This window comes from Entelurus aequoreus, linkage group LG08 (assembly GCF_033978785.1).
Source record: "Entelurus aequoreus isolate RoL-2023_Sb linkage group LG08, RoL_Eaeq_v1.1, whole genome shotgun sequence".
Lineage (NCBI taxonomy): Eukaryota > Metazoa > Chordata > Actinopteri > Syngnathiformes > Syngnathidae > Entelurus > Entelurus aequoreus.
The window spans coordinates 15449180-15475357 of record NC_084738.1 but is presented as its reverse complement, the minus strand read 5'-3'; the positions used below and the strand labels follow the sequence as shown (position 1 = coordinate 15475357).

Genomic DNA, 26178 nt, shown 5'->3' with positions numbered 1-26178 from the left:
ATTAAATACATAAATAATCTTTGTCTCAAGAAAAAAAAAAAAAGGGTTCAAGATGTTCATCATAATTCTTGTTCTGTGTACTTTGTGAACACTTGTAGTTTGAACATTCTCTTAAAGTGAATCATATTGGTGCTTTTTTTGATTTATTTGGTTAATCCATTCCATAATTTAAATCCACAAACTGATATACTAAAGGTTTTAAGTGTTGTACGAGGATACAAATGTTTTCAATTAGATTTTACTCCAAGGTTATATTTCTCTTCTTTTGTTGAGAAGAATTGTTGTACATTCTTGGGTAGCAGGTTATAGTTTGCTTTATACATCATTTTAGCTGTTTGCAAATGCACCAAATCATTGAATTTCAATATTTGTGATTTAATAAATAAAGGGTTTGTATGTTGTCTATATCCAACATTATGTATTATTCTAATTGATCTTTTTTGTAACACCGTTAATGATTTGATTTGATTTTTATTAAGGATCCCCATTAGCTGGTTGCCTCAACAACCCACTAGTCTTCCTGGGGTCCACAATTCAATACAATTACAAGTAAAGGCATATAATTATAACTACACAATACAGAAAAAAAATAAAAGCATCAATAAAAAAAAAAGCAAACAATTTACAGTCACAGAATAATAATTACCATATAAATATAACAAACAAATCATCAATGAGCAAACTAATTTAAAAACTCAGATAAAATATTACTCTCTTTTTAAAAACCTGTTTACTTTCAATGCTGGTGAGAATTCGAGGCAGGTTATTCCAGAGCGATAAAGATCTATAAATAAAAGATTTCCGCAAAGCATTCTTCCTGGGAAGAATGAAGAATGAATGAAGCGCACATTTGTAGTTGTGTCTTATTAACATATTGTATTCATTTATTTTATCCTCTTAATATGTTTTAGATTTATAGAGCGATTTCCCAGGGAGAGCCCTCTGCACTAGGGGCTCTGATGTTCTGCGGCTGCAGTGGCTCTGGCTTATGGGTTCCTCGGCAAGAGGACTCCCTGGTCCCTCTCTCTGTGCCCTGGGTCAGGGTCGCTGCGGTCGTGGCCCCTCATCATGCAGCCCCTGGTGCACCTGGCTCCCAAGGATAGTGTTATATCACATGGTTCTTCCGTGCTCAGCCACATATGTTTTAACATTACTTTTATTATGTGTGCATGTATGTGTGGTCAAGAGAAAAAAGTGTGGGGGTGGGGGTAGTAGGGTTTGATGTTTAAACTTGCAATTATGCAATGAAAACGGGAGGTACTGTTTGTTTGTTTTTATGTTTTTAAATGTAAAGCACTTTGTGCTATATTTTATATGTATGAAAATTGCTATACAAATAACGTTTGATTGATTGATTAATGGATTTCCTTTAATGCATGTTTTGTTTTGCAGCTGTCAGCTGCTGATTCTGATGAGGGTTCCAACGGCCAGGTCACATATCGAATTTTAGCCGGAGATCAAGGACAGTTTCTTATTGGCAATAGGTAAATATTGTTTGGAGGTGTCACGTTAAAAGTACTAGACAATATATCTGCAATATCGCTTTCTGCAATGTTTTGTTTGTGCATATTGTCTGTTGGTCATGTGTAAATATTCATATTGTAAAACCATATAGAATCATACCAATAGTAAGTGGCAATGGGTCTCACTCCCTGAAGCCCAGACATTAGCCTTGTCAAGGCAGCAAATGTCATGCTCACCTACTAGTTTATTAATATGCTACATTTCATATAACACTAGCATCTGCTATGAAGCTTTAAACACAAAATAGCGCAAAAAAACAAAACCCAGAACTCAGCAGACCCAAGCAACAATCGACTTTACATTATACTTGACTTCTTTTTACACTTGCATGATTGTTACAAATGTAAATGGTAAATGGGTTGTACTTGTATAGCGCTTTTCTACCTTCATGGTACTCAAAGTGCTTTGACACTATTTCCACATTCACCCATTCACACACACATTTACACACTGATGGCGGGAGCTGTCGTGCAAGGCGCTAACCACGACCCATCAGGAGCAAGGGTGACGTGTCTTGCTCAAGGACACAACGGACCTGACTCGGATGGCGGAAGCTGGGGATCGAACCAGGCACCCTCAAATTGTTGGCACGGCCGCTCTGCCAACCAAGCCATGCCTCAAATGTTATCCGTATTGTTAGCCTTATTTTAATAATGGCCGATTGGCCTCAGTTTGCCCTTTAACTGATTATTTCTTAAAGGGGAAAGAATATATTCAAAATTTGAACCGAATATTAAGCTACGTTAAATACAATCTTGAACCAAACATATGACAACACCTCTTTGTTCAGTTTGGTTTATTCTGGTCATGCAAACAAGGTTACATTAGAGCACAAACCCATGTTAACTGTTATACACCTTAACATGTCCGAAAAGGAGTAGGAAGAAGCAGAAGACACTTTTCAAAACAAAATCAAACACACACGCAAAAAAAAAACTTTTGACGCTCTTGAGAAGTCATTTGGCGTCACCTGATATGCGTGTATAAATCTGAATATAAGACGACACCATCCATCTAATTACAGTAACACATTTTTGAGTCAGTGCAAACATTTTCTTGGATATTGCTTTAATATGTTTACTTTTCTCTTTCTATCCCCTCCTGCTCCGGCCCGGCTGCACCAAATGATAATATAAATACATTTAATAAAGTCAAATACAAATAAGGCAACAAGAGAAGTATCCTACACTTCTCTTTTGTAAAGTAAATCTGAACAGCCGATATGGGCATCTACATCAACTATATGATTTGCCTGAGAAGCTGGACAGGACAACAACAACAAAAAAAATAGTAATAATATGTTTACTTCCTGCTTTCGCAGGACCGGCATCATTACTGTGGCACCAGGGGTGGTGCTCCTTGTGGGGCGAAGCTATGCCCTGACTGTGGAAGCCATGGACACCGGACCGGAACCTCACAGAAGGTAAGAGGAGCTCTGTCCGCCTGCTTGTCATTCAAACTCTTTTTCATTTTTTTGTTTCTGTTGCAGCTCTCTTTCTATTCTAACCTTTTTTTTTTTTTCAGCAGCACCATTTTCACTTTTAGAAAGATGTCATGAATTATTGATTTATATTGCAAAATGGTGAGAAAGGGTTTGGCCTCCGAGAAGAAAATGGGCAGTGGAGGAAGGGAGGAGAATGCAAGTGGAATGGATGGTAATGAGAGGGAGATACCGCTTGTTAGGCTGAACTGCAAAGTTTGGCATGGGGGGGAAATATGAAGTTCAATTTGAAGAAATATGAATGACTTGCCAAGGTGACTTTTTACTTGTTTCTGTGTTTTTACTACACAGCCGACTTCAATTTGAAGTTCCTGTCGTTGATACGGTTTGAGATTGATTGAATTTCCTCAGGGGTTTGGGGGCATTGTATTGACAAGATGCAATACCAGTCATTGTTTAGGTGCTGCAAAGAGTTTCCTTGCTTCATTCATCGCTAGCGAGCGATACGCACCGCACGCTTTTACAAACTGCTGTCTAGCTACCATCTTTTGATGCACGCTGACCTTCTTTTTTTCTTCCCTTGTTCTCACTGCATTCCTGTCTCCATTACAAAGCGCACCGCGGGGAGAATACAAACAATAGCTACCAAAGCACGACACGCAGGAAATCAAGCAACGCCGCTTGTTTGGTGACACTCAAAACACATTTAATAACAAAAGTTGACAATGCAGCTCTCAGCATGATGCATAATTCTTCATACCGCTATTGTATTGGTTTTAAGTAAAGTGTCAAGATAGCATAAATACTTAAATGCAACATCCTAAACACATTGCAGTTAGAAATGTTTGCATTATAGGCTAACTTTGAAAGGACCCATACCTTCCTGATCACCAAAATTTCACTTTAGAAGTTCTCTTTATATATCTTTTGCCCCTGAAAATGAATCTGTGAGGATAATATCAATTAGTTTTTGACTAATCGGTAGATAACTTATCATATTTGTATCGCCTCCTTTCCATCGCCATTTTGGTGTGACATTATACTGGAGGCTATTTCCCCGCATAGATAGTGAGGATAAAGGCATATAAAAGTATGTGTTTGATCACTTAATTGCATGGTTTGTCTCTAGGGATGATGTTCGAAACCGGTTCTCCCGATTGTTCGATAAGAAAAGAACCGATTCCATGCATTCGAATCCCTTTTTGAGAACCGGTTCCCGTTATCGAAGCCACTATACCGTATTTTCCCAACCATAGGGCGCACCGTATTAAAAGGCGCTGTGTCAGTTACGGGTGCTATTTCTGTATTTAACGCATAAATTAACGCAGCGTATTTTTGGTCGCAGGCATGGTTAAAAACATACGCTTACATGTTTGCATGTATGGACGCTGTTTTAAAAAGTCAGCAGGAGCAAAGCTGAGTTGGGTAGTACTTTATTGAAGTATTTATCAATGTACTCACATTATTTTTTTGATCAATCCTCATCCACAAATCCATCAAAGTCCTCATCTTCTGTGTCCGAAATGAACAGCAGGGCCAGTTCTCCATCAAACACGCCAGATTCCCTCTCCTCGTTTTCAAAGTCAGTCTTGTTGTCCATTAGCATAGCAAGCTAGCACAACAGTAAAAGCCGACTTCTCTAGCACCCGTTGTGCGTATCGATTCTCTACCGTGCTGGTCCCCTTCTTCTCTAGGATGTCGAAAGTGAGCGGCACCTCGTCCATGTTGGTGATGTGTTTGTCGGCAATTTTTTTTTATTTACAACGCCCATAGCAGCACTATATGCTCACTAGGGGCGTACCTTTAGTGTCCTCTCTCACCTGAAACCTTCACCCTATAACGGCCGCATGCTGTCCTGCCCGCTTTTCCTCCATATAAACAGCGTGCCGGCCCAGTCATATAACATCTAAGGCTTTTGGAACTCAGTGCACACACAACAACCTATCTGGATTCGATAAGAGATTCGATAAGGAATCGGTTCGATAAGAGGATTCGATAATGGGCTGAAACCCGATAATTTCTTAACGAACATCATCCCTATTTGTCTCCCTGGTTCATGATTACGTCAAAACTGATATGGTTAAATGGGTTATACTTGTATAGCGCTTTTCTACCTTCAAAGTACTCAAAGCGCTTTGACACTATTTCCACATTCACCCATTCACACACACATTCACACACTGATGGCGGGAGATGCCATACAAGACCCTAACCACGACCCATCAGGAGCAAGGGTTGAAGTGTCAGGCTCAAAGACACAACGGACGTGACTTTGTTGGTAGAAGGTGGGGGTCGAACCAGGAACCCTCAGGTTGCTGGCACGGCGACTCTCCCAACCGCGCCACGCCGTCCCCACGTCCACGTGGTTAACATTATGAGCAAAAAATAAATAAAATAATCGCCATTTCCGGGTTTCCCTGCTCTTCCATCGACACCATAGTCTGTTTCTTCATGCTCTTTCAGCATTTCCTCAAGCATCTTGAGGAAAACATCAGTAGAAGAGGACACTAAATAGAAAACGTGCAGCATACCTTCTTTTTCTCTTATTTGAGCGCCAGCTCGGTTTTTTTTCCTGTGTTTTTCCACAGATTCTGACTGGTCATGTCCACACGGACACAGATACTTAATAAACGCGTACTTATCTGCGTTTAGGCCTCTTGTCCACACGCAGACACATAAAAACGCAGACTTTTACAAACCCTGGCCAAAGTGTAGAGTTCCAAAACTCTCCGCTTAGCGTATGCGTGTACACGGCACAAACGGAGACTTGTGATGACGTCACGGTTGTGAGCTGTCATTTCCAAGCTCAACAACACTGCCTTGCTGCCTTTAAACACACTATAAGATGACTTACTGTATTTTTCAACGTGAACATGCTGCTCTTTTCACTCAACATTAATAAAAAAAAGACACATCAAAATGGGCTTTGTGACACTCCCGCCGGAGCTAATGACAGTCAGCTGTTTTGGATACGATCGCTGTTGAACCTCCAGCTGATGGGACAACTTTGACAGCAAGACTTTTTGCTCTGTGTCATAAGAAAGGTGCAACATTATCTTATGTTTTTAGTCCTTTTTTAACGACAAATCATGAAGTTAACGTATGTGTCTTGCTTCCATTTTTGCGTGTAAAAAGTGACCAAGCAAGTAAAAAAAATATATATATATAATGTAGTGTCCTCCTTATAGTGTGTACTGATGTTAAAGACAATATACACTTCATTACTCGTGTACCATATCGCTATATCCTTGATTAAATGCATTATAATTCCCTTAATCGTGCAAAATGGTTGCCTTGGCTCGTTAGTGCGTGCTGATTTTAGAAATAATGTACCGGTACACTTCACTGCACATGTAATACATCACCATGTTGTTGAACAGGTGTTGATTCTATGAGTGTTGGGTTTCAGCAGCACAGGCGTGCATTTGCTCTTTAATAATATTCTCAGGGCTCTGTGTACGTGCAGGCTGGTTTTAAAGATAATGTGCATGTCATTGTGCATCTAGAGTCGATGGAAAATAATCATAAACTTGTGATTTAGGGCTATATAAATAAACATTGATTGATTGATTGATAACAGAGGTGTAATGCCACCAAGTCAGCTATTGCTGCTTTTTACAGGCTTCTGATTAGTCAAAATGTGCATGACAGCAAGTGTATGTGTTTGTGTGTAGACATAGACACTTTTGAAACTACGCTTGTGTGGATGGAGATTGTTTTAACCCCAAATATGTGATTTTGAATCTCTCCGTGTTCATGTGGACATCCCTTCGAGCGTGCTTCTGATTTTCGGGATTGCATTTGTCTTGAGTCTTTTAAATTGTTTCTTGAGTTGATTTGACTAGGAGGTCCATACTTTCCTCATATTGCCATCATTTGATTTGATATATTTTTATTTCAAATATACAAAAAAAACAAGAGCAAGCCTGATCCAATACAGTACTAAGGCCTTAACAGCCATTATAACAAAATGAAAACAATGGAGAATAAAAAACAGGAAAAAAATTAACTAAATGAGCAATGGACTTTCTTTTTTTTTACATATTTGAAAAGGAGTGAGAAGTTTACACTTATTTAATCCCACCCCTTTTCTTTAAATCAGTGGTCCCCAACCACCGGGCTGCGGCCCGGTACCGGTCCGTGGACCAATTGGTACCGGGCCGCGGGCGCACAAGAAATAAAAAAATAAATAAAATATATATATATATATATATATATATATATATATATATATTTTTTTTTAATTAAATCCACATAAAAAACACAATATATACATTATATATCAATATAAATCAATACAGTCTGCAGGGATACAGTCCGTAAGCACACATGATTGTATTTCTTTATGACAAAAAAAAAAAAAAAATAAATAAATAAATAAAATTACCCCACCCCCCCCCCGGTCCGTGGGAAAAATATTCAAGCGTTGACCGGTCCGCAAGTACAAATAGGTTGGGGACCACAACTTTAAATCATAAATTACTCTGAGCTAGAACTACCCGTTCACTCTATGTACAAACTTAATGAACTTGTATATACAGTACATAAATTGTAAATATATACATACATATGCACACTACAGGCATACATCATTTGGAAATGTATGCATGTTGCCCACCACAACAATGCATCTAGCAGACATCTTTGATAATTCCTTCAAATTCTGATTGTGATTTGGGATGAAAATGCTACCAAAACACATAATACGCAATATGACATTTTCTTCAGCCTTCTGTAGGTGACGTTAGCAGTTTGATGCGGACCCAGATTCAAAATGTGCTGAACTTGTTAGAAAATAAGACTGAAATCCCTACTTTGTCTATTTTGGGGGAAATTTTACCCGTAGACATCATTTTGAGGTCCATAACTATAAAATGAGTGCCAATGTTGTCCAGAGCCCAGAAGGCAAATTACCCTACAAGATGTTTAACTTGCCCAGCCTTTGAGCCACTGGCTTGTGTGAGTGACGGGAAGAAAAGCTCTGACTCATGTGGAGGAGTGGATCATTCAGCACCACCCGTTTGTTCTTGTATGAAAAAATGTTTATGACCCTTAGTGAAGGACGACTATCGGGTCTTTTTCAGACTCTTTTCATGGGTAATATACATACTGTCATATCTTCAGATCAATACAGAAGGTGAGTGTTGTGATGGCAAGTGAGCTTTTGAATGGATTTAAAAGCAAAGTTGACAATACAGTAAAATCAGTTGTGATATCATATTTGTATACAATGTATTTGTGTTGTCTCTTTCGGTCTTATCCCCCTCTGTCTTCTTTTTTTCTTCTGTCTATTCCCTCCTGCCTGGGTCCAGCTGCGCCAAACACTAAATATGTATATGGGCAGGACATATTTATTTAAAAAAATAAAAACAACTCTTGGCATGATGCAGAATTGCTAATGCCACTATTAAATTGGTTCTCATTAAAGTGCTAAGTGAGCATAAACATGCGACATCTGCTGCTCAAAAACACATTGCTGTTAGAACATGTTTGCATAACAGCGAACCTTTAAGTCTAATCCCATATAAGAAATGTGTTTTTTAAGCCAATGGTGGGCGAGTGTGTGTGACAGAGGAAAAAAAAAAAGCTCGACGGGGTGGAAATTGTTCAGGGCCACCTGTTGGTTTAATGTTCAAAAATCTCTCCCCAAATATAAGACATTAGATTATCTTTTTTTTTTCTTAGGGTAATAAATACTGTCTTATATTCTGGTCAATAGGGTATATTGGAATGTGAACATTGAACTTTTGGTGCTCATTGATGTATGACAGTCAAAACATCATCAAGAACGTAACTGTTTAACTTTAACCTTTGAGCCACTGGTATGTATGTATGTATGTGTGTGTGTATATATGTATGTGTGTATATATGTATGTGTGTATGTGTGTGAGAGTGACGGGAATAAAATATTGACTTGCCATATGGTGGTCTTCACATAATGATCTGTAGACCTCGAATACAACACACATTTTTTTCAGACTTCATTTTGAAGGGTAATAAATACTTTTTATATTCTTAACAATGCGAATGTTATGATAGGAGCATAAATACTTTCATTATGTTTGGCGCTCGTAAAGATATTACTGTCAGAATGTCATTCAAAAGTCATTTTTGCATAATAGAGGACCTCTAAGACGAAATCTCAGACAACATTTTTGGTATGCTTGTGAGAGTGACTGAAAGAAAAACTGTAACATATTTGGAGTGGGTGGTGGTGTTCATGTATAAAAAATATATTTTTTAAATACCGTCTACGGTACATTGGAATGTGAACGTTGTGAGAGTATCAATCAATCAATCAATCAATCAATGTTTATTTATATAGCCCTAAATCACAAGTGTCTCAAAGGGCTGTACAAGCCACAACGACATCCTCGGTACAGAGCCCACATACGGGCAAGGAAAACTCACCCCAGTGGGACGTCAATGGGCGGGCAACCCCCCCCCCACCACCACCACCCCCCCCCCTCTAGGGGAGACCAAAAGCAATGGATGTCGAGTGGGTCTGACATAATATTGTGAAAGTCCAACACATCAGCGAAAGTCCAGTCCATAGTGGGGCCAGCAGGAACCATCCCGAGCGGAGACGGGTCAGAAGCGTAGAGATGTCCCCATCCGATGCACAGGCTAGCGGTCCACCCCGGGTTGGGAGCAGAGTAGAAAAGAAAAGAAAAGAAACGGCAGATCAACTGGTCTAAAAAGGGAGTCTATTTAAAGGCTCGAGTATGCAAATGAGTTTTAAGATGAGACTTAAATGCTTCTACTGAGGTAGCATCTCTAACTTTTACCGGGAGGGCATTCCATAGTATTGGAGCCCGAATAGAAAACGCTCTATAGCCCGCAGACTTTTTTTTGGCTCTGGGAATCACTAATAAGCCGGAGTTCTTTGAACGCAGATTTCTTGCCGGGACATATGGTACAATACAATCGGCAAGATAGGCAGGAGCTTGACCGTGTAATATTTTATACGTAAGTAGTAAAACCTTAAAGTCGCATCTTAGGTGCACAGGAAGCCAGTGCAAGTGAGCCAGTATAGGCGTAATATGATCAAACTTTCTTGTTTTTGTCAAAAGTCTAGCAGCCGCATTTTGTACCATCTGTAATCTTTTAATGCTAGACATAGGGAGACCCGAAAATAATACGTTACAGTAATCGAGACGAGACGTAACGAACGCATGGATAATGATCTCAGCGTCGCTAGTGGACAAAATGGAACAAATTTTAGCGATATTACGGAGATGAAAGAAGGCCGTTTTAGTAACACTCTTAATGTGTGACTCAAACGAGAGAGTTGGGTCGAAGATAATACCCAGATTCTTTACCGAGTCACCTTGTTTAATTGTTTGGTTGTCAAATGTTAAGGTGGTATTATTAAATATATGTCGGTGTTGAGCAGGACCGATAATCAGCATTTCCGTTTTCTTAGCGTTGAGTTGCAAAAAGTTAGCGGACATCCATTGTTTAATTTCATTAAGACACGCCTCCAGCTGACTACAATCCGGCGTGTTGGTCAGCTTTAGGGGCATGTAGAGTTGGGTGTCATCAGCATAACAGTGAAAGCTAACACCGTATTTGCGTATGATGTCACCTAGCGGCAGCATGTAAATACTAAAGAGTGCAGGGCCAAGAACCGAACCCTGGGGAACTCCGCACGTTACCTTAACATAGTCCGAGGTCACATTGTTATGGGAGACACACTGCATCCTGTCAGTAAGATAAGAGTTAAACCAAGACAAGGCTAAGTCTGACATCCCAATACGCGTTTTGATACGCTCTAATAAAATATTATGATCAACAGTATCGAAAGCGGCGCTAAGATCAAGAAGCAGCAACATAGATGAAGCATCAGAATCCATCGTTAGCAATAGATCATTAGTCATTTTTGCGAGGGCTGTCTCCGTAGAGTGATTTGCCCTGAAACCGGATTGAAAAGGTTCACAGAGATTGTTAGACGCTAAGTGTTCGTTTAGTTGCTGTGCGACAATTTTTTCGAGGATTTTCGAGATAAACGGAAGGTGGGACACCGGCCGGTAGTTTACCAAGAGATCAGGATCGAGGTTAGGTCTTTTGAGTAGAGGATGAATAACCGCTTTTTTGAATGCTAGGGGAACAGTGCCAGAGGAAAGTGATAAGTTTAGAATATTTAACACTGATGGACCTAATAATACAAAAAGCTCCTTGATAAGTTTCCCAGGAATTGGGTCAAGTAAACATGTTGTTTGTTTTGTCCCATTTACACATTGTAACAATTCCTCCAATGTTATTTCATCAAAGAGAGAGAAACTATTTTGGAGGGCGGTATCCGTCATATATACAGTCGTATCTGTGTTAATAGAACCCAGTTGTAGCTGAGATGCATTGTCTTTAATCTCTTTTCTAATGACTTCAATTTTCTTATTAAAGAAATTCATAAAGTCATCTGCTGAGTGGGTGGAGCTACTGGGAGGAGTCCCTTGTTGGGTTAGCGATGCTACTGTACTAAACAAAAATTTAGGATCATTTTTGTTGAGGTGGATGAGATTTGAGTAATATTTAGCTTTAGCTGAGGTAAGCATGCGTTTATAAGTTATTAAACTATCACTCCATGCTTGATGGAAAACCTCAAGTTTAGTCGCACGCCATTTGCATTCCAGCTTTCTACATGATCATTTCTGGGCTTTAGTTTCTTCTGTAAACCATGGGGTACGCCTTTTAGGGGCCCTTTTTAGCTTTAGCGGTGCTACACTATCAATGGTGTCGCGCAGGGCGTCGTTAAAGTTGTTAGTGAGGTTATCAATAGAGCCCACATAATTTGGGAATGGTGCCATTACCGAAGGCAGTAGGTCAGTAAGAGTCGTCGTTGTGGCAGCATTAATGTTGCGGCTGCTATAGTAGTTATTATTATTATTATTAGTTTGTTGACAATGAGTCAGAACTTCGAATTTTACAAGGTAATGATCGGACATTACTTTAGTGTACGGGAGTATCGTAACTTTAGAGTTGGTGACACCCCTGACAAGCACTAGATCTATCGTATTACCGTTGCGATGAGTAAAGTTTTTGAAAACCTTTAAAAACAGAAGTCGTCAGCAGTAGTACCAAACGCTCTCAGCCTGATCCAGAATGTTTAATGCCGCTATTGTCTCGATTCTTGAAAGTGCCAAGTAAGCATTACTACAACAGGTCCAAGGCACTATAAGGAAGGGCTCTTGCAGTGTTACAAATATCGCCATGAGTGAGTCTTTGATCTAATTAAAGCCGACAGTGGATGACGGTGTTGACTTTAATCCACAAGAACAATTTTTGCTGAGATGAAACCACAGAATGCATTTTTTATTAGAGCCAGATGGCTGGCGATTGCTCTCTCCAATGATATTTGTCACTTATCAGCTGTGTGGCTCCCCGATCAATAGAAGAGTGCAGATTGAGGTTGGTCTCCACGAAAGATTGTCTCCACATTTCCCCAGACCCCCTGTTTATCTCTGAAAACATAACCCACGCTGTTAATCAATATCCATCCCCGCTTGCTGATTTGTTATGGGTCAAGACCCAAAATGAATTACGGTTCCTGGTCCTGGTGGGGGCCTTAATAACACACACCACTTTTGATGGATATAGATTGCAGAAGTGTTAGTATTTGGTTTTTTTACATTAAGAGAGTCTTGTTTCGGTTGTTTCCAAATGTGTTATGCATTCAAAATCATGTATTTAAAAAGGTAGAGACTAGGGCAGTGGTTCTTAACCTGGGTTCGATCGAACCCTAGGGGTTCGGTGAGTCGGCCTCAGGGGTTCGGCAGACCCTCCGACCGTGGAGGGCGAGACACATCCGACTCATCGTGTAAATAAAAACTTCTCCCTATCGGCGTATTATGGATACGGCAACAGCAGAAGTCACACTGATTTTCAGGTGTGTAATTTGTTTTGAGTTCATGCACTGTGTTGGTTTTGTTCTTTGAACAAAGTGATGTTTGCGCATGGTTCATTTTGTGCAACTTTGTCTTGAATTTGAAAAAAAATATTATATATATTTTTCACTAGAGAAGGGTTCGGTGAATGCGCATATGAAACTGGTGGGGTTCGGTCCCTCCAACAAGGTTAAGAACCACTGGACTAGGGTTGTACGATGTACCGGTATTAGTATAGTACCGCGATACTAATGAATCGTTTTCGGTACTATACCGCCTCTGAAAAGTACCGGTGCCCCACCCCACCCTCCGCGCCCCTTTCGTCGTCACGTCATGACATTGCTGGTTTACAAGCAGACGAGCATGTTCGGTAGTGCTCAATGACGGAGTACTTACAAGCAGACACAGTGTGTAGACAGAAAAGGGAAAACGGATGCATTTTGGCTTAAAAACTAACAATAAAGGTGAAGTTTTAACACTGAAACACCCTCAGGAAGAGGTGCTTTAAGACATGGCTAGCTAGCTAACGGCTAAAGTCCAGCCGCAGTCTGCAGTGTTTTAGCTACTTCTAAATCACTAATCCTCGCCTCCATGGCGACAATTAAAGTAAGTTTCTTACAAGTATCATCCCTGCAGGACGAGGAATAGGTAAACATGCTTCACTACACACCGGTGTCACAATCTAAACAAACGCCATTGGTGGATCTACACCTGAAATCCACTGTAATGATACCAAGTACAGGAGCAATACTACTATGATTACGTCGACATTTTTTGGCATCACAACATCTTCTTTGGTTTTTTTAAATGTATATTATGTTTATAAACTCAGGAAATGTGACGTCACGTGAGTTTACTTCCTGTTAAACGGAGTTTGTGTGCGTCCGACTGTTTCAATTTGACACTTTGTGCATACACAGCACATTATTTGTTTAATGTGAATACCGTAGGTCAGTTGTTTTGACAATAATGTGTTTTTGTACTAGTTTAGATTGCGGAATGATGTTTCGTAATGGGGAAAAACGTAATGTCTACTGTTTACATGTTAGCATTTATCTAGCTAGCGAGCTAGCGCCAGCCAGTCAATGTACCGTTATGAATGACGTTTTTTTCCGATCATTTTAATTTAATACGATGATACTAACCGTTGGGAGTATTACCGTGGTTATCATTACTAACATTAATTTGTAGTACAAATGCCTGAAACCACAGAAACCGATACAGACCGTATCGCTTGCCAAACACGCACATTAAAAAAACACAAACTTTGATATGAATGTGAGAGCCCCATGAAACCGGGCAAAGAGCAGCAAACAGGCCAGCGGCCCCACCTTGTCGCACAAAGAGTTAAAGACTCTTAATGCACAAACCCTTAATGAGGAACAAGATGATTCACCCCCTTCTTTTCTTTCCGCTGAAACCATTGGAAAGCGTGGATGCTCTTGAAGCATGCACATGCCGATTTTTTGACGCTGGAAAACTTACCGACTTCATTTTCCATTTATCGTCGGTTAAATTACTTATCGAATTTCGGCCTAGGTCCACGTACAGTAAGACTCTACTTTCTAAAATGCGCTAGCCTAATGCTAAATTACGTTGACTTTCAACACCTCAAAATTTGGTCATTAAAACTACAACTAGGATGTACATTACAATCAAACAGCTGGTGTGTAATAAGCACAATACAGAATAAAGTATACATATAAAGCTCAATGGCAAAGACTACTTCCTGGGCAAGGCAACACACCCGGAGCCTGTACACAACTGCCATCTAATGTCTTACAATTGCAACTGCATGCAAAATCTACATAATGTTTTTACAAAGAGACTCAGGCGTGTAAAAAATAAAGATATAACAACTGGACAGCACCATTATCATTCTCAGCCCACTATTTAATATGTCACCAACGACTACTAGTATTGACTCCCAGGTAGTGGGAATCAGTACCGTATCCGTTCGAATGTGAAAGGTCCCTTTACAGTACATTATAATTTACAAGGTTGTGGTTAGAATAAATCACATACTTGTGACATAAAATAATGCATATTTTTTCAATTGTATATTTTTTTAAGATATTTTTTTAGATTATAACTCTTAAAAGTGTGTGAGTGTGAATGTTGTCTATCTGTGTTGGCCCTGCGATGAGGTGGCGACTCGTCCAGGGTGTACCCTGCCTTCCGTCTGAGTGCAGCTGGGATAGGCTCCAGCCCCCCGCCACCCTGAGAGGGACAAGCGATTGGAAATGGATGGATGGAAGATTTTTTACGTTTTAATTTACAAACAGCCGTTTTTAATAAAATGGTGGGAAAAAATTGAGAAATCAACTACAAAAATATATATGTGACAAAAATCTACTCTAAACTCTACTTCCAGTGGCCCCCAGTTCAATTGAATAAACGGAAATTTTCCTTTTTACAAATTGTAAAAAAAAATTAATAAAAACAAAATGACAAAAATCTACTTTATTAGATATTCTAATTTTATTATGGTTTTGGTATTATCATTTGCAAGTTTGTGGTTTTGAAAAATCACAATCACAAGTTTGTATTAAAAAAAAAAATTGTATTAGTTTTCATAGTAATAATAAATTAATTATACTTTTTACGCATTAAGATGCTTTTAATTGGGTTTTATATAGGATATTCTTACATTTTCTAGTCACTTTGTTCCATTGGAGAGAACATTTTAGCTTTTGACTCTTCCACTTAAGTTCTTTGCTGTTACATCACAACAGGCACACTAGCCAAAGTGCAAGAGACCAACATTTTTTTCTACCTACTGTATGTTAAACTTAATCTTCTGCATCAATATCCCAAAGTTCTCTATACTCCCCTTTCGGCTTTTGGATTTGGCCCTCGCCCACTGCTTAGCTTGTCTTGGCAGGTGTTGTGTAGTGGGTGTTTGGAGCTGCTAATGGCTGCCTGCAAGCTGCATGTGAACCCACACTTGAACCTTGTAAAACTTAAAAAACCCTCAAAAAAGATGTCACTGCAAAGATTTGGTCTTTTGTGAAGGACTATGGCAGTCGTAATGAGAACATTTCGCAATATTCCTAACTGACCAGGGGCCTCATATTACAAGAGTTGCGTGGATTTCCTACTAAAAATAGACATACGTTTGAATCCAGAAAACTACGTATGCAAGTAAAAATTCTGATGTATTTCCAAGCACATTTCTTTGTTACATCACAGTCAACATGGAATCGATCTGAGGAGTTGGCTGGACATGGCACGCCCAGACCACGCCTATGTTACTTGTTACTTCCCCTTTTAAATTTGCAAGTCATATTGAAAGTAGCTATGTGCTTAAGCGCTGTACGTTGGGGGCCAATCACAAGTCGGTAGGAGGTGTTTGGAGCGAACGACGGCGGTTTGAGATTGCTGTGTGGAACCGCGAGCTGAAATAAAAAATGTATGGCCGGTCATCGTGAAGAAAGTGAGGAATAAGATGGGTGCATATCTTTCAGTAATCCAAAGAGGTTCATTAGGTCTTCAAAAATGATCAGAGGTTGTGGTTGAGGAAGGTTGTAGCCGAAGCCGTCAGGTACGGAAGTGAACACACAGGTCTGTCTATAACAGACCTGGGCGTTCTGCGGCCCACGGGCCGCATCCGGCCCTTTGTGCGTCCCTGTCCGGCCCGCGTGAGGCCAATTATAAATTACAAAATACATTTAAAAAAGTATCTATTTCGAGTGTGCAATACAACGGTGCTGCTTTTGTTTTGAAAATCGTTATTCGTATTACTTCCGTGTGGACGTATGCGTGTGCGTGATTGTGAGTGAATGTGAACAGCTGCAATCACAAATTACAAAATAAAGTTGAAAAAACATCTACGCTACCGTTCAAAAGTTTGGGGTCACCCAAACAATTTTGTGGAATAGCCTTCATTTCTAAGAACAAGAATAGACTGTCGAGTTTCAGATGAAAGTTTTCTTTTTCTGGCCATTTCGTACGTTTAATTGACCCCACAAATGTGATGCTCCAGAAACTCGATCTGCTCAAAGGAAGGTCAGTTTTGTAGCTTCTGTAACGTGCTAAACTGTTTTCTAATGTGTGAACATGATTGCACAAGGGTTTTCTAATCATCAATTAGCCTTCTGAGCCAATGAGCAAACACATTGTACCATTAGAACACTGGAGTGATAGTTGCTGGAAATGGGCCTCTATACACCTATGTAGATATTGCACCAAAAACCAGACATTTGCAGCTAGAATAGTCATTTACCACATTAGCAATGTATAGAGTGTATTTCTTTAAAGTTAAGACTAGTTTAAAGTTATCTTCATTGAAAAGTACAGTGCTTTTCCTTCAAAAATAAGGACATTTCAATGTGACCCCAAACTTTTGAACGGTAGTGTATGTCGTGCGCGCAATACAACTGTGCTGCTTTTATTTTGAAAAGTATTATTCATGGGCGTGTGTCCGTGTGTAACCTGCGAGTGAAGGTGCACATGCAGCGACAAGTGATGCACGGTTTACACCCGAGACGCTAAAAAGAGAAAAGTTGATGAGGAATGGCGTGTTTCCAACAAGACATGGACTGCAAAGCAACGTTCCCTCTAAGGTGCGCGCCTGCGCAATTGTGCACTGCTCAAGCGTACGCTGCGCGCAGCAAATATATGCCGCGCACCAAATCAAATCCCATCTGAATTCTAAACAAAATAAACATATTTATTCTGTGTAATTTTGCAATGCAACTTTGAGTGACAGTGACAACAAGCGGCCCTAACGGTGTTCGTCAACACCGTTCAATTGAACACCGTTCAATTATTGTAACGTCTATCGAGATGCTTCGAGGACAGGAATTATAGCGATCACTTTATTGAGCAAAACTGTTTATATTCGGACATAACCACACCAAAAACATGAGTAAAACAATTCTATCTCGAAAAACTAGTCATTTTCTGCCGTACAAACCAGGCCAAAACCAACTTGTCATCTGTCACCAACACGCATAGCACTAAACCACTGGTGCGTTTATGGCCACACAAAAAGTCGGACAATTCAAACACCACACAAAGTTACACTATGACTCCTCAGTCATACGTGTGCTTATTTTACTGTCATTTATTATTAATGTTAATTTATTTATATTAGTCATTGAATGCTGTTACACACACTATGTTGAAGTATTACTATTATTATTAATTATTATTATTATTATTATTATTATTTATCTTACGGTATATATCAAAAATAATATCGAGCAAAATTTAATTGAAATATTGTCGATGTGGCCCTCCAGCAGTGCTCGGGTTGCTCATGCGGCCCCCGGTAAAAATTAATTGCCCACCCCTGGTCTATAAGAATAAAAAGTTGCATGGGTGCACATCACCAAAACAGACTAGTGTTTAAAAATATTAAGTTAAGTTAAAGTTAAAGTACCAATGATTGTCACACACACACTAGGTGTGGTGAAATTTGTCCTCTGTATTTGACCCATCCCCTTGTTCACACCCTGGGAGGTGAGGGGAGCAGTGGGCAGCAGCGGTGGCTGCGCCCGGGAATCATTTTTGGTGATTTAACCCCCAATTCCAACCCTGGATGCTGAGTGCCAAGCAGTGAGGTAATGGGTCACATTTTTATAGTCTTTGGTATGACTCGGGCGGGGTTTGAACTCACAACCTACCGATCTCAGGGCGGACACTCTTGCTCTGATAGATTCCTGCGGACAAAATGATGGAATGTTGAAATCTTTTAAATGTAAACATGTAAACATAGCAGCATATACGAAAAAGTTACTCTTGTTTGATTACTCAATTTATTATTATAACACATGAGAGCTTCTTGTGGTAACAGCCGTATACGTGACATCCTTCGCGGATCCAGTGGGGCGCGACTACCCGCTGCTGCTGTCCACCTGACATGGCCAAGGAGTCAGGTGGACAGCAATATGTGGCAAAATGATTGTCTAGGTAAATTATTATATGTCCTCACAAATAATAATGTAATAAGAAGAATTAAATGCATTAGCGAAAAGGTGAATTTGGTGTCCTTGCCAGAATGTTTTTTACATTGTTGAAATTAAAAAGTATTGCCCCATGTGGATGTGTTCAAGTACCTCGGAGTCTTGTTCACGAGTGGGGGAAGAGTGGATCGTGAGATCGACATGTATCGATCCGTTGTGGTGAAGAAGGAGCTGAGCCGGAAGGCAAAGCTCTAAATTTACCGGTCGATCTACGTTCCCATCCTCACCTATGGTCATGAGCTTTGGGTTATGACCGAAAAGGACAAGATCACGGGTACAAGCGGCCGAAATGTGTTTCCTCCGCCGGGTGGCGAGGCTCTCCCTTAGAGATCAATTAATCAATGTTTATTTATATAGCCCTGAATCACAAGTGTCTCAAAGGGCTGTACAAGCCACAACGACATCCTCGGTACAGAGCCCACATACGGGCAAGGAAAAACTCACCCCAGTGGGACGTCGGTGAATGACTATGAGAAACCTTGGAGAGGACCGCATATGTGGGTAACCCCTCCCCCCCCTCTAGGGGAGACCGAAAGCAACGGATGTCGAGTGGGTCTGACACAACATTGTGAAAGTCCAGTCCACAGTGGATCCAACACATCAGCGGGAGTCCAGTCCACAGCGGGGCCAACAGGAAACCATCCTGAGCGGAGACGGGTCAGCAGCGCAGAGATGTCCCCAACCGATGCACAGGCTAGGTAGATAGGGTGAGAAGCTCTGTCATCCGGGAGGAGCTCAAAGTAAAGCCGCTGCTCCTCCACATCGAGAGTAGCCAGATGAGGTGGTTTGGGCATCTGGTCAGGATGCCACACGAACGCCTCACTAGGGAGGTGTTTAGGGCACTTCCGACCAGCAGGAGGCCACGGGGAAGACCCAGGACATGTTGGCCTGGGAACGCCTCGGGATCCCCCGGGAGGAGCTGGACGCAATGGCTGGGGAGAGGGAAGTCTGAGCTTCTCTGCCTAGACCTCGGATAAGCAGAGGAAAATGGATGGATGGATGGATGAAATTAAAAAATCTGAACAACCATCTCTGTTACCAGAGTATCCACAGCCTGTAGAAACGTATGTACGTCAGCCATGAAGCGAGTCTGAGGCAGTGCACATTCCATTCCGCGTAAGCTTGCTTAAGCAAGCTTGTTACATGAGGGCCCTGGTGATCTTAATAGCTTATCTTTATGTTCGAAACTCAGCCTTCTTTGGACGCGGAAGAAAGTCATTGGTTGTTTGTTCTTTAAAGACATAATTTATAAATAAAGAACGGTCCACATCATCCGGCTGTTAGAATGAAAACATCTGCGACTCATCAAATGAGTCTAGAGAAAGGCTAAGTGAGCGTTGAGTAATTAAGACCTCACTTAATGACCTTGTGTTGCTGCCATTTCCTCAAATTAGCTCATTGCCTCTTTGAAAGAAAACCGCCCGGGTAAAGGGATGTGACATTTGAAGCATTTTAAGGTCTCTAAAGGTGGAGAGGGGCACCTGATTGAAGGGTCTTTGAGTATTACATGGCGGACACCACTATAATTTGTATACACAGACTGTATGTATTGAAAAACGTTTTAATTGCCTCTGAGTGCATTTAAGCTACTTTGCTGTCAATGATCCCCTGATTAGCTGCGTCCTATTACAACAATGCCTTCAATGTATTCCTATGCAGCATTCTTCCAATGATCCATAGCTGCATAATAAGCTTCATAATGAAGAAGGCAGAGGATGGGACTGTTTCCTTGCAAGAGCTCATTTCTTAAAGGGCTTTTATTAAAATGAAGGTGGACATAAACAAAAGCTTGCTTCCAGTCAAACCGGGATTAGCATGAGTAGCAGGAGCTCAGTGAAGGCACCTTTGCAATACCTATACCTATAGTAGACATTTCTGTTGTTGACTTGAATCGATTGGTTAAACACGGAGAGTAAGTGCAAAGGAAACCAAAGCTTAAATACCAGGCTGACTCTGCTCTTTTGCTGTCTTTTGCTTTCGCAAGGTCATCGATTACGACGGTCTACATCGAAGTTTTGCCACCCAACAACCAGAGCCCTCCGCGTTTCCCCCGGCAACAGTACAGCCTGGAGATCAGCGAAGCTATGAGGACGGGAGCCACGGTGCTCAACCTTCAGGTGTATACACAAAACTACACACATTCACATACACAGTCACCCCCCACCCCCATTAAACTGTATTGACCCGAATGTAAGTCCTCTTTTTCATAAACCGTTTAAAGAAAAATATTGTCTCAAAGGTCCTACATTTCGACTAATTAAAAATTATTTTCATAAGAACCCTTAGTTGTGTTTTTGGGGTGCCCAAAGTGGACTATTTTTCACCGTCTCGTCGGTTCTTTTGGCCAGCCAAAGTGTGGCTTGCCAAATGTAATACATACAGTACAATCAGGCTGACCTCTTTCAAGCTAAAAAACAAAATGAATGGATTTAGGGATGTCCTAGTCAACATTTTTGGCCTCAGAACCGATTTCGAGTCCCGATCTGATACTTTAACAACAGATTATAGTCCTGAAAATGTTTTATAGAAAGTAAATAAAAGACACCAACACATTTTTATAAAGCGTATCTTATACAATTTTGAATTTGCTAGTATTGCTGTAAATCCAGTGAGGTATTAAATTTGTGGTTTAAATGCTACAATTTTTTTAACAAAATAAAGTGACTTGTGCAGAATAAGTAAAAAATAAACTACTATTGGCTCCCTTTTAAATCATTTGGGTTTTGCTCTCAAAGCCTTCCTGTATCCAGAGACTTACTTACTTTGTAAATCATAATGGCTTAACCATTCATTGTTCTTTAGTCTTCCAGTGATAATGTCACTTGGAAGAAACAGAGTTTATATTTGGCCATGTTGGTGAGGATTAGTATCTCAGAAGCATCTTCGCACTGCGGGTAGATGACACGTTCGTCGCAGATTGCTCTCAAATTCGAGGCGGTGGTCTGGCGACAGAGGCGGCTTCCTAGAAATTATGCAACTGCTGCATGTGTGTAACAGGGAATGTGGGAATGAAAGTGCGTCTCCCTGAGTGTGCATCCCTTTTGAGGGAATATTTACCCATGTAAACAATCGACCACAGCTGCGGTAAAGATGGGCTTGGCCCTGCAGCAAATTAGCCAATATCCCAAGGCAATATCGGCACCCAATCTGACCCCCTGATTTCTAATTGGATGTTTACAGCATTTTTAAAGACACTCAAAGTTATACGTGCCAACCTTGAGACCTCCGATTTCGGGAGGTGGGGGTTGGGGGGGGGTCGTGGTCGTGGTCGGGGGTGGGGTGAGGGGCGTGGTTGGGGCGTGGTTGGGGCGGGGGCATGGTTAAGAGGGGAGGAGTATATTTACAGCTAGAATTCACCAAGTCAAGTATTTCATATATATATATATACAGTGCCCTCCAAAAGTATTGGAACGGTGAGGCCAATTCCTTTATTTTTGTTGTAGACTAAAAACATTTGGGTTTAACATCAAAAGATGAATATGAGACAAGAGATCAACATTTCAGCTTTCATTTCCAGGTATTTACATCTGGATCTGATACACAACCTAGAAGATAGCATTATTTGTAATAGAACACAACATTTTTAGGTGAGCAAAAGTATTGGAACATATAAACTTAAAATATATCAAAGTGAATAAGACTTAATATTTAGTTGCAAACCCTTTGCTTTTAATAAGTGCATCAAGCCTGTGAGCCATTGACATCACCAAACTGTTGCATTCTTCTTTTGTGATGCTTTTCCAGGCTTTCACCGCAGCCTCTTTCAGTTGTTGTTTGTTTTGGGGGGTTACTCCCTCCAGTCTCCTCTTCAGCAGGTAAAATGCATGCTCTATTGGGTTTAAGTCTGGAGACTGACTTGGCCAGTCTAAACCTTCCACTTCTTGCCCATGATCAACTCCTTTGTTGTTTTGGTCAATATGTTGCTGCATGATGAAGGATCTCCCAATCAGTTTGGTTGCATCTTTCTTTAAATTAGCAGACAAAATGTTTCTCTAGACTTCTGAGTTCATGTTGCTGCTGCCATCATGTGTTACATCATCAATGAAGATGAAAGAGCCCATCCAGGAGAAGCCATGCAAGCCCAAGCCATGACATTACCTCCGCCGTGTTTCACAGATGAGCGTGTATGTTTGGGATCATGAGCAGATCCTTTCTTTCTCCAAACTTTCGCCTTTCCATCACTTTGGAAGAAGTTAAACTTTGTCTCATCAGTCCCATAAAACTTTTTTCCAGAATTTGTGAGGATCATCTCTGTACCTTTTGGCAAATTCCAGCCTGGCCTTCCTATTCTCCTTGCTAATGAGTGGTTTGCATCTTCTGGTGTAGCCTCTGTACTTCTGTTCATGAAGTCTTCTGCGAACAGTAGATTGGGATACCTTCACTCCTGCCCTCCGGAGGTTGTTGCTGATGTCACTAACGGTTGTTTTAGGGTTTTTCTTTATAACTCTCACAATGTTTCTGTCATCAACTCCTGATGTTTTCCTTGGTCTACCTGTTTAACGTCTGTTGCTTAGTACACCAGTGGTTTTTTTCTTCTTCAGGACATTCCAAATGGTTGTACTGGTTATGGCCAATGTTTGTGCAATGGCTCTGATTGATTGTCCATCTTCTCTCAGATTCACAATTGCTTCTTTTTCACTCATAGACAGCTCTCTGGTTTTCATGTTGGTTCTACCTCTAAATGCAGTCTGCACAGGCAAAACCTATCCTACCCAATCTGAAACTGAGCTCAGACATTCAGTGCTATTTATTGTTTGAATAATCAATGTAATTTGGAGACACCTGGGCAACAAAACACACCTGTCAGTCACATGTTCCAATACTTTTGCTCTGATGAAAAATGGGTAGGTTGAAACAAAATGTGCTATCTTCTAAGTTGTGCATCAGATCCAGATGTAAATACCTGGAAATAAAAGCTGAAATGTTGATCTCTTGTCCCATTTTCATCTTTTGATGTCAAACCCAAATGTTTTCAGTCTACAACAAAAATAAACAAATTGGACTCACTGTTCCAATACTTTTGGAGGGCACTGTATAAGAAATACTTGACTTTCAGTGAATTATAGCTATATATATATATATATATATATATATATATATATATATATATATATATATATATATATATATATATATATATATATATATATATATATATATATATATATATATATATATATATATATATATATATATATATATATATATATATATAATAAAACAAATACTTGAATTTCAGTGTTCATTTATTTACACATATACACACACATAACACTCATCTACTCATTGTTGAGTTTAGGGTTGAATTGTCCATCCTTGTTCTATTCTCTGTCACTATTTTTCTAACCTAATTGCTGTGTGGCACGCACAAAAGTGCCTTCATCAAATGCACCAGAGTCTGGAATCTTCCATCTCTCCCTATCATGGCCCAAAACCGGTCAATCTTTGCTTCCTGAGGAAGATCTTCACTGAACTTGAACGCATCATAATTAAATCATCCCCTCAACTCCCCCCAAAATGGATTAACTCGCTGGAATAAAAAAGACAATATAAAATACATCCATAAACGTGGACGCATGTGGAAAAAGTGCAATATATTTATCTGTACAGTAATCTATTTATTTATTTATATATATTTATATATATATTTATTTATTTTATATATATATATATTTATATATTATTTATATATATTTATTTATTTTTATATGCACCTTATTGCTTTTTTATCCTGCACTACCATGAGCTTATGTAACCAAATTTCGTTCTTATCTGTACTGTAAAGTTCAAATTTGAATGACAATAAAAAGGAAGTCTAAGTCTAAGATCTTCACTGCCAAGCACTTGGTAGTCCACTACTTCTTCCTGGAGGCTACCCAGGTCCAATTGCAGCTGCGGCTTGGAACTTACAAGCGTATTTCTTCATCTTATATCGTCGGCGTCGCCACAGCTGTATCTTCCTCGTTCTTCTGCTTCGTCTCCTTGTTGTGTGCGCAGTTGTGCACTGCACTCTCTAAAAGCCGTAGATGTTATTGTCACATATGCATGTACAGTAGATGGCAGTATTGTCCTGTTTAAGAGTGTCACAACATTGCTGTTTACGGCAGACAAACTGCTTTACGGTAGACGAAAACGTGACTGCTGTTGTTGATAAACCCACATAAGAAACCAAGAACTCGCCCTCGATCATTCTACAGTTATAAGGTGATTGGGCAGGCACGCTGTTTATATTGTGGGAAAGCGGACGTGAAAACAGGCTGTCCTCACTCAGGTCCGCATGGAGCTGGAGGGGGCGTGGCCTCCAGCTCCGACTGAATTTCGGGAGATTTTCGGGAGAAAATTTGTCCCGGGAGGTTTTCGGGAGAGGCGCTGAATTTCGGGAGTCTCCCGGAAAATCCGGGAGGGTTGGCAAGTATGCTCAAAGTACTTTACTTTGAGAGCTCACACAGTCATTGATCTGCAAGGCAAACTAGTTGCACATCACACAATATCATACTAGGTAGCCTATTTTGGTGAGAGAAAAAAAAAAAAAAGGTCAAACTTACAGCTCACACGTCTGTAGTTGAGGTTCTGATAGTTGGCACGGATTTATTTCAAGATTTGTAGTGAAGCCTCTTTTTTGTATTTTTATCAAAGTTGTAGGTATATAAACAGGGTGAGCTCATTCAGCTTGGACCTGGTCAGAGGCCGTTTCTTTTTTCCATTTGAAAGTACTGTTTTTCCATCTTGATGAGGTCATGAAAACCCGATACTTCAAAAGCAAGCGTGGATTGCCTCTTCTTTGAAAAGTGTAGCAAACAAGTGCGAGAGATGATTGATTTTTCTCACGTTTGGTGCTCATCAACAGGCTCTAAGGACACATAATGCTGTTGGAACATCACTAAAACATCCATTTTGCATAATAGGGAATCTTTAAGATACAATATTTGAATACTGTGATGGTTATTGTGACTTGGAATGTGTTTTCTTATAGGCAGTGGATAGGGAAAAGGACCCCATTATCTACAGAATCCATCGTGGGGATCACCATGAACAGTTTTTACTGCAGCGCAAGTAAGTCTGTCGCATCTGTGACTTTGTTGTAAACTACCGTTCAAAAGTTTGGGGTCACATTGAAATGTCCTTATTTTTGAAGGAAAAGCACTGTACTTTTCAATGAAGATAACTTTAAACTAGTCTTAACTTTAAAGAAATACACTCTATACATTGCTAATGTGGTAAATGACTATTCTAGCTGCAAATGTCTGGTTTTTGGTGCAAAATCTACATAGGTGTATAGAGGCCCATTTCCAGAAACTATCACTCCGGTGTTCTAATGGTACAATGTGTTTGCTCATTGGCTCAGAAGGCTAATTGATGA

General features: G+C 40.2%; 1 protein-coding gene across 9 annotated transcripts in view; it reads left to right on the top strand.

Annotated features, from left to right (window-relative positions):
• Nucleotides 1-26178, top strand: part of pcdh15b (protocadherin-related 15b) — a 315473-nt gene that overhangs the window by 150104 nt on the left and 139191 nt on the right. For all 9 annotated transcript variants that reach the window (XM_062055676.1, XM_062055677.1, XM_062055675.1 and 6 more), the window contains 4 exons: nt 1393-1484; nt 2846-2947; nt 20803-20935; nt 25792-25871. In XM_062055676.1, coding sequence (XP_061911660.1) covers nt 1393-1484; nt 2846-2947; nt 20803-20935; nt 25792-25871 — 407 coding nt within the window. The remainder of the gene's footprint in view (nt 1-1392; nt 1485-2845; nt 2948-20802; nt 20936-25791; nt 25872-26178) is intronic.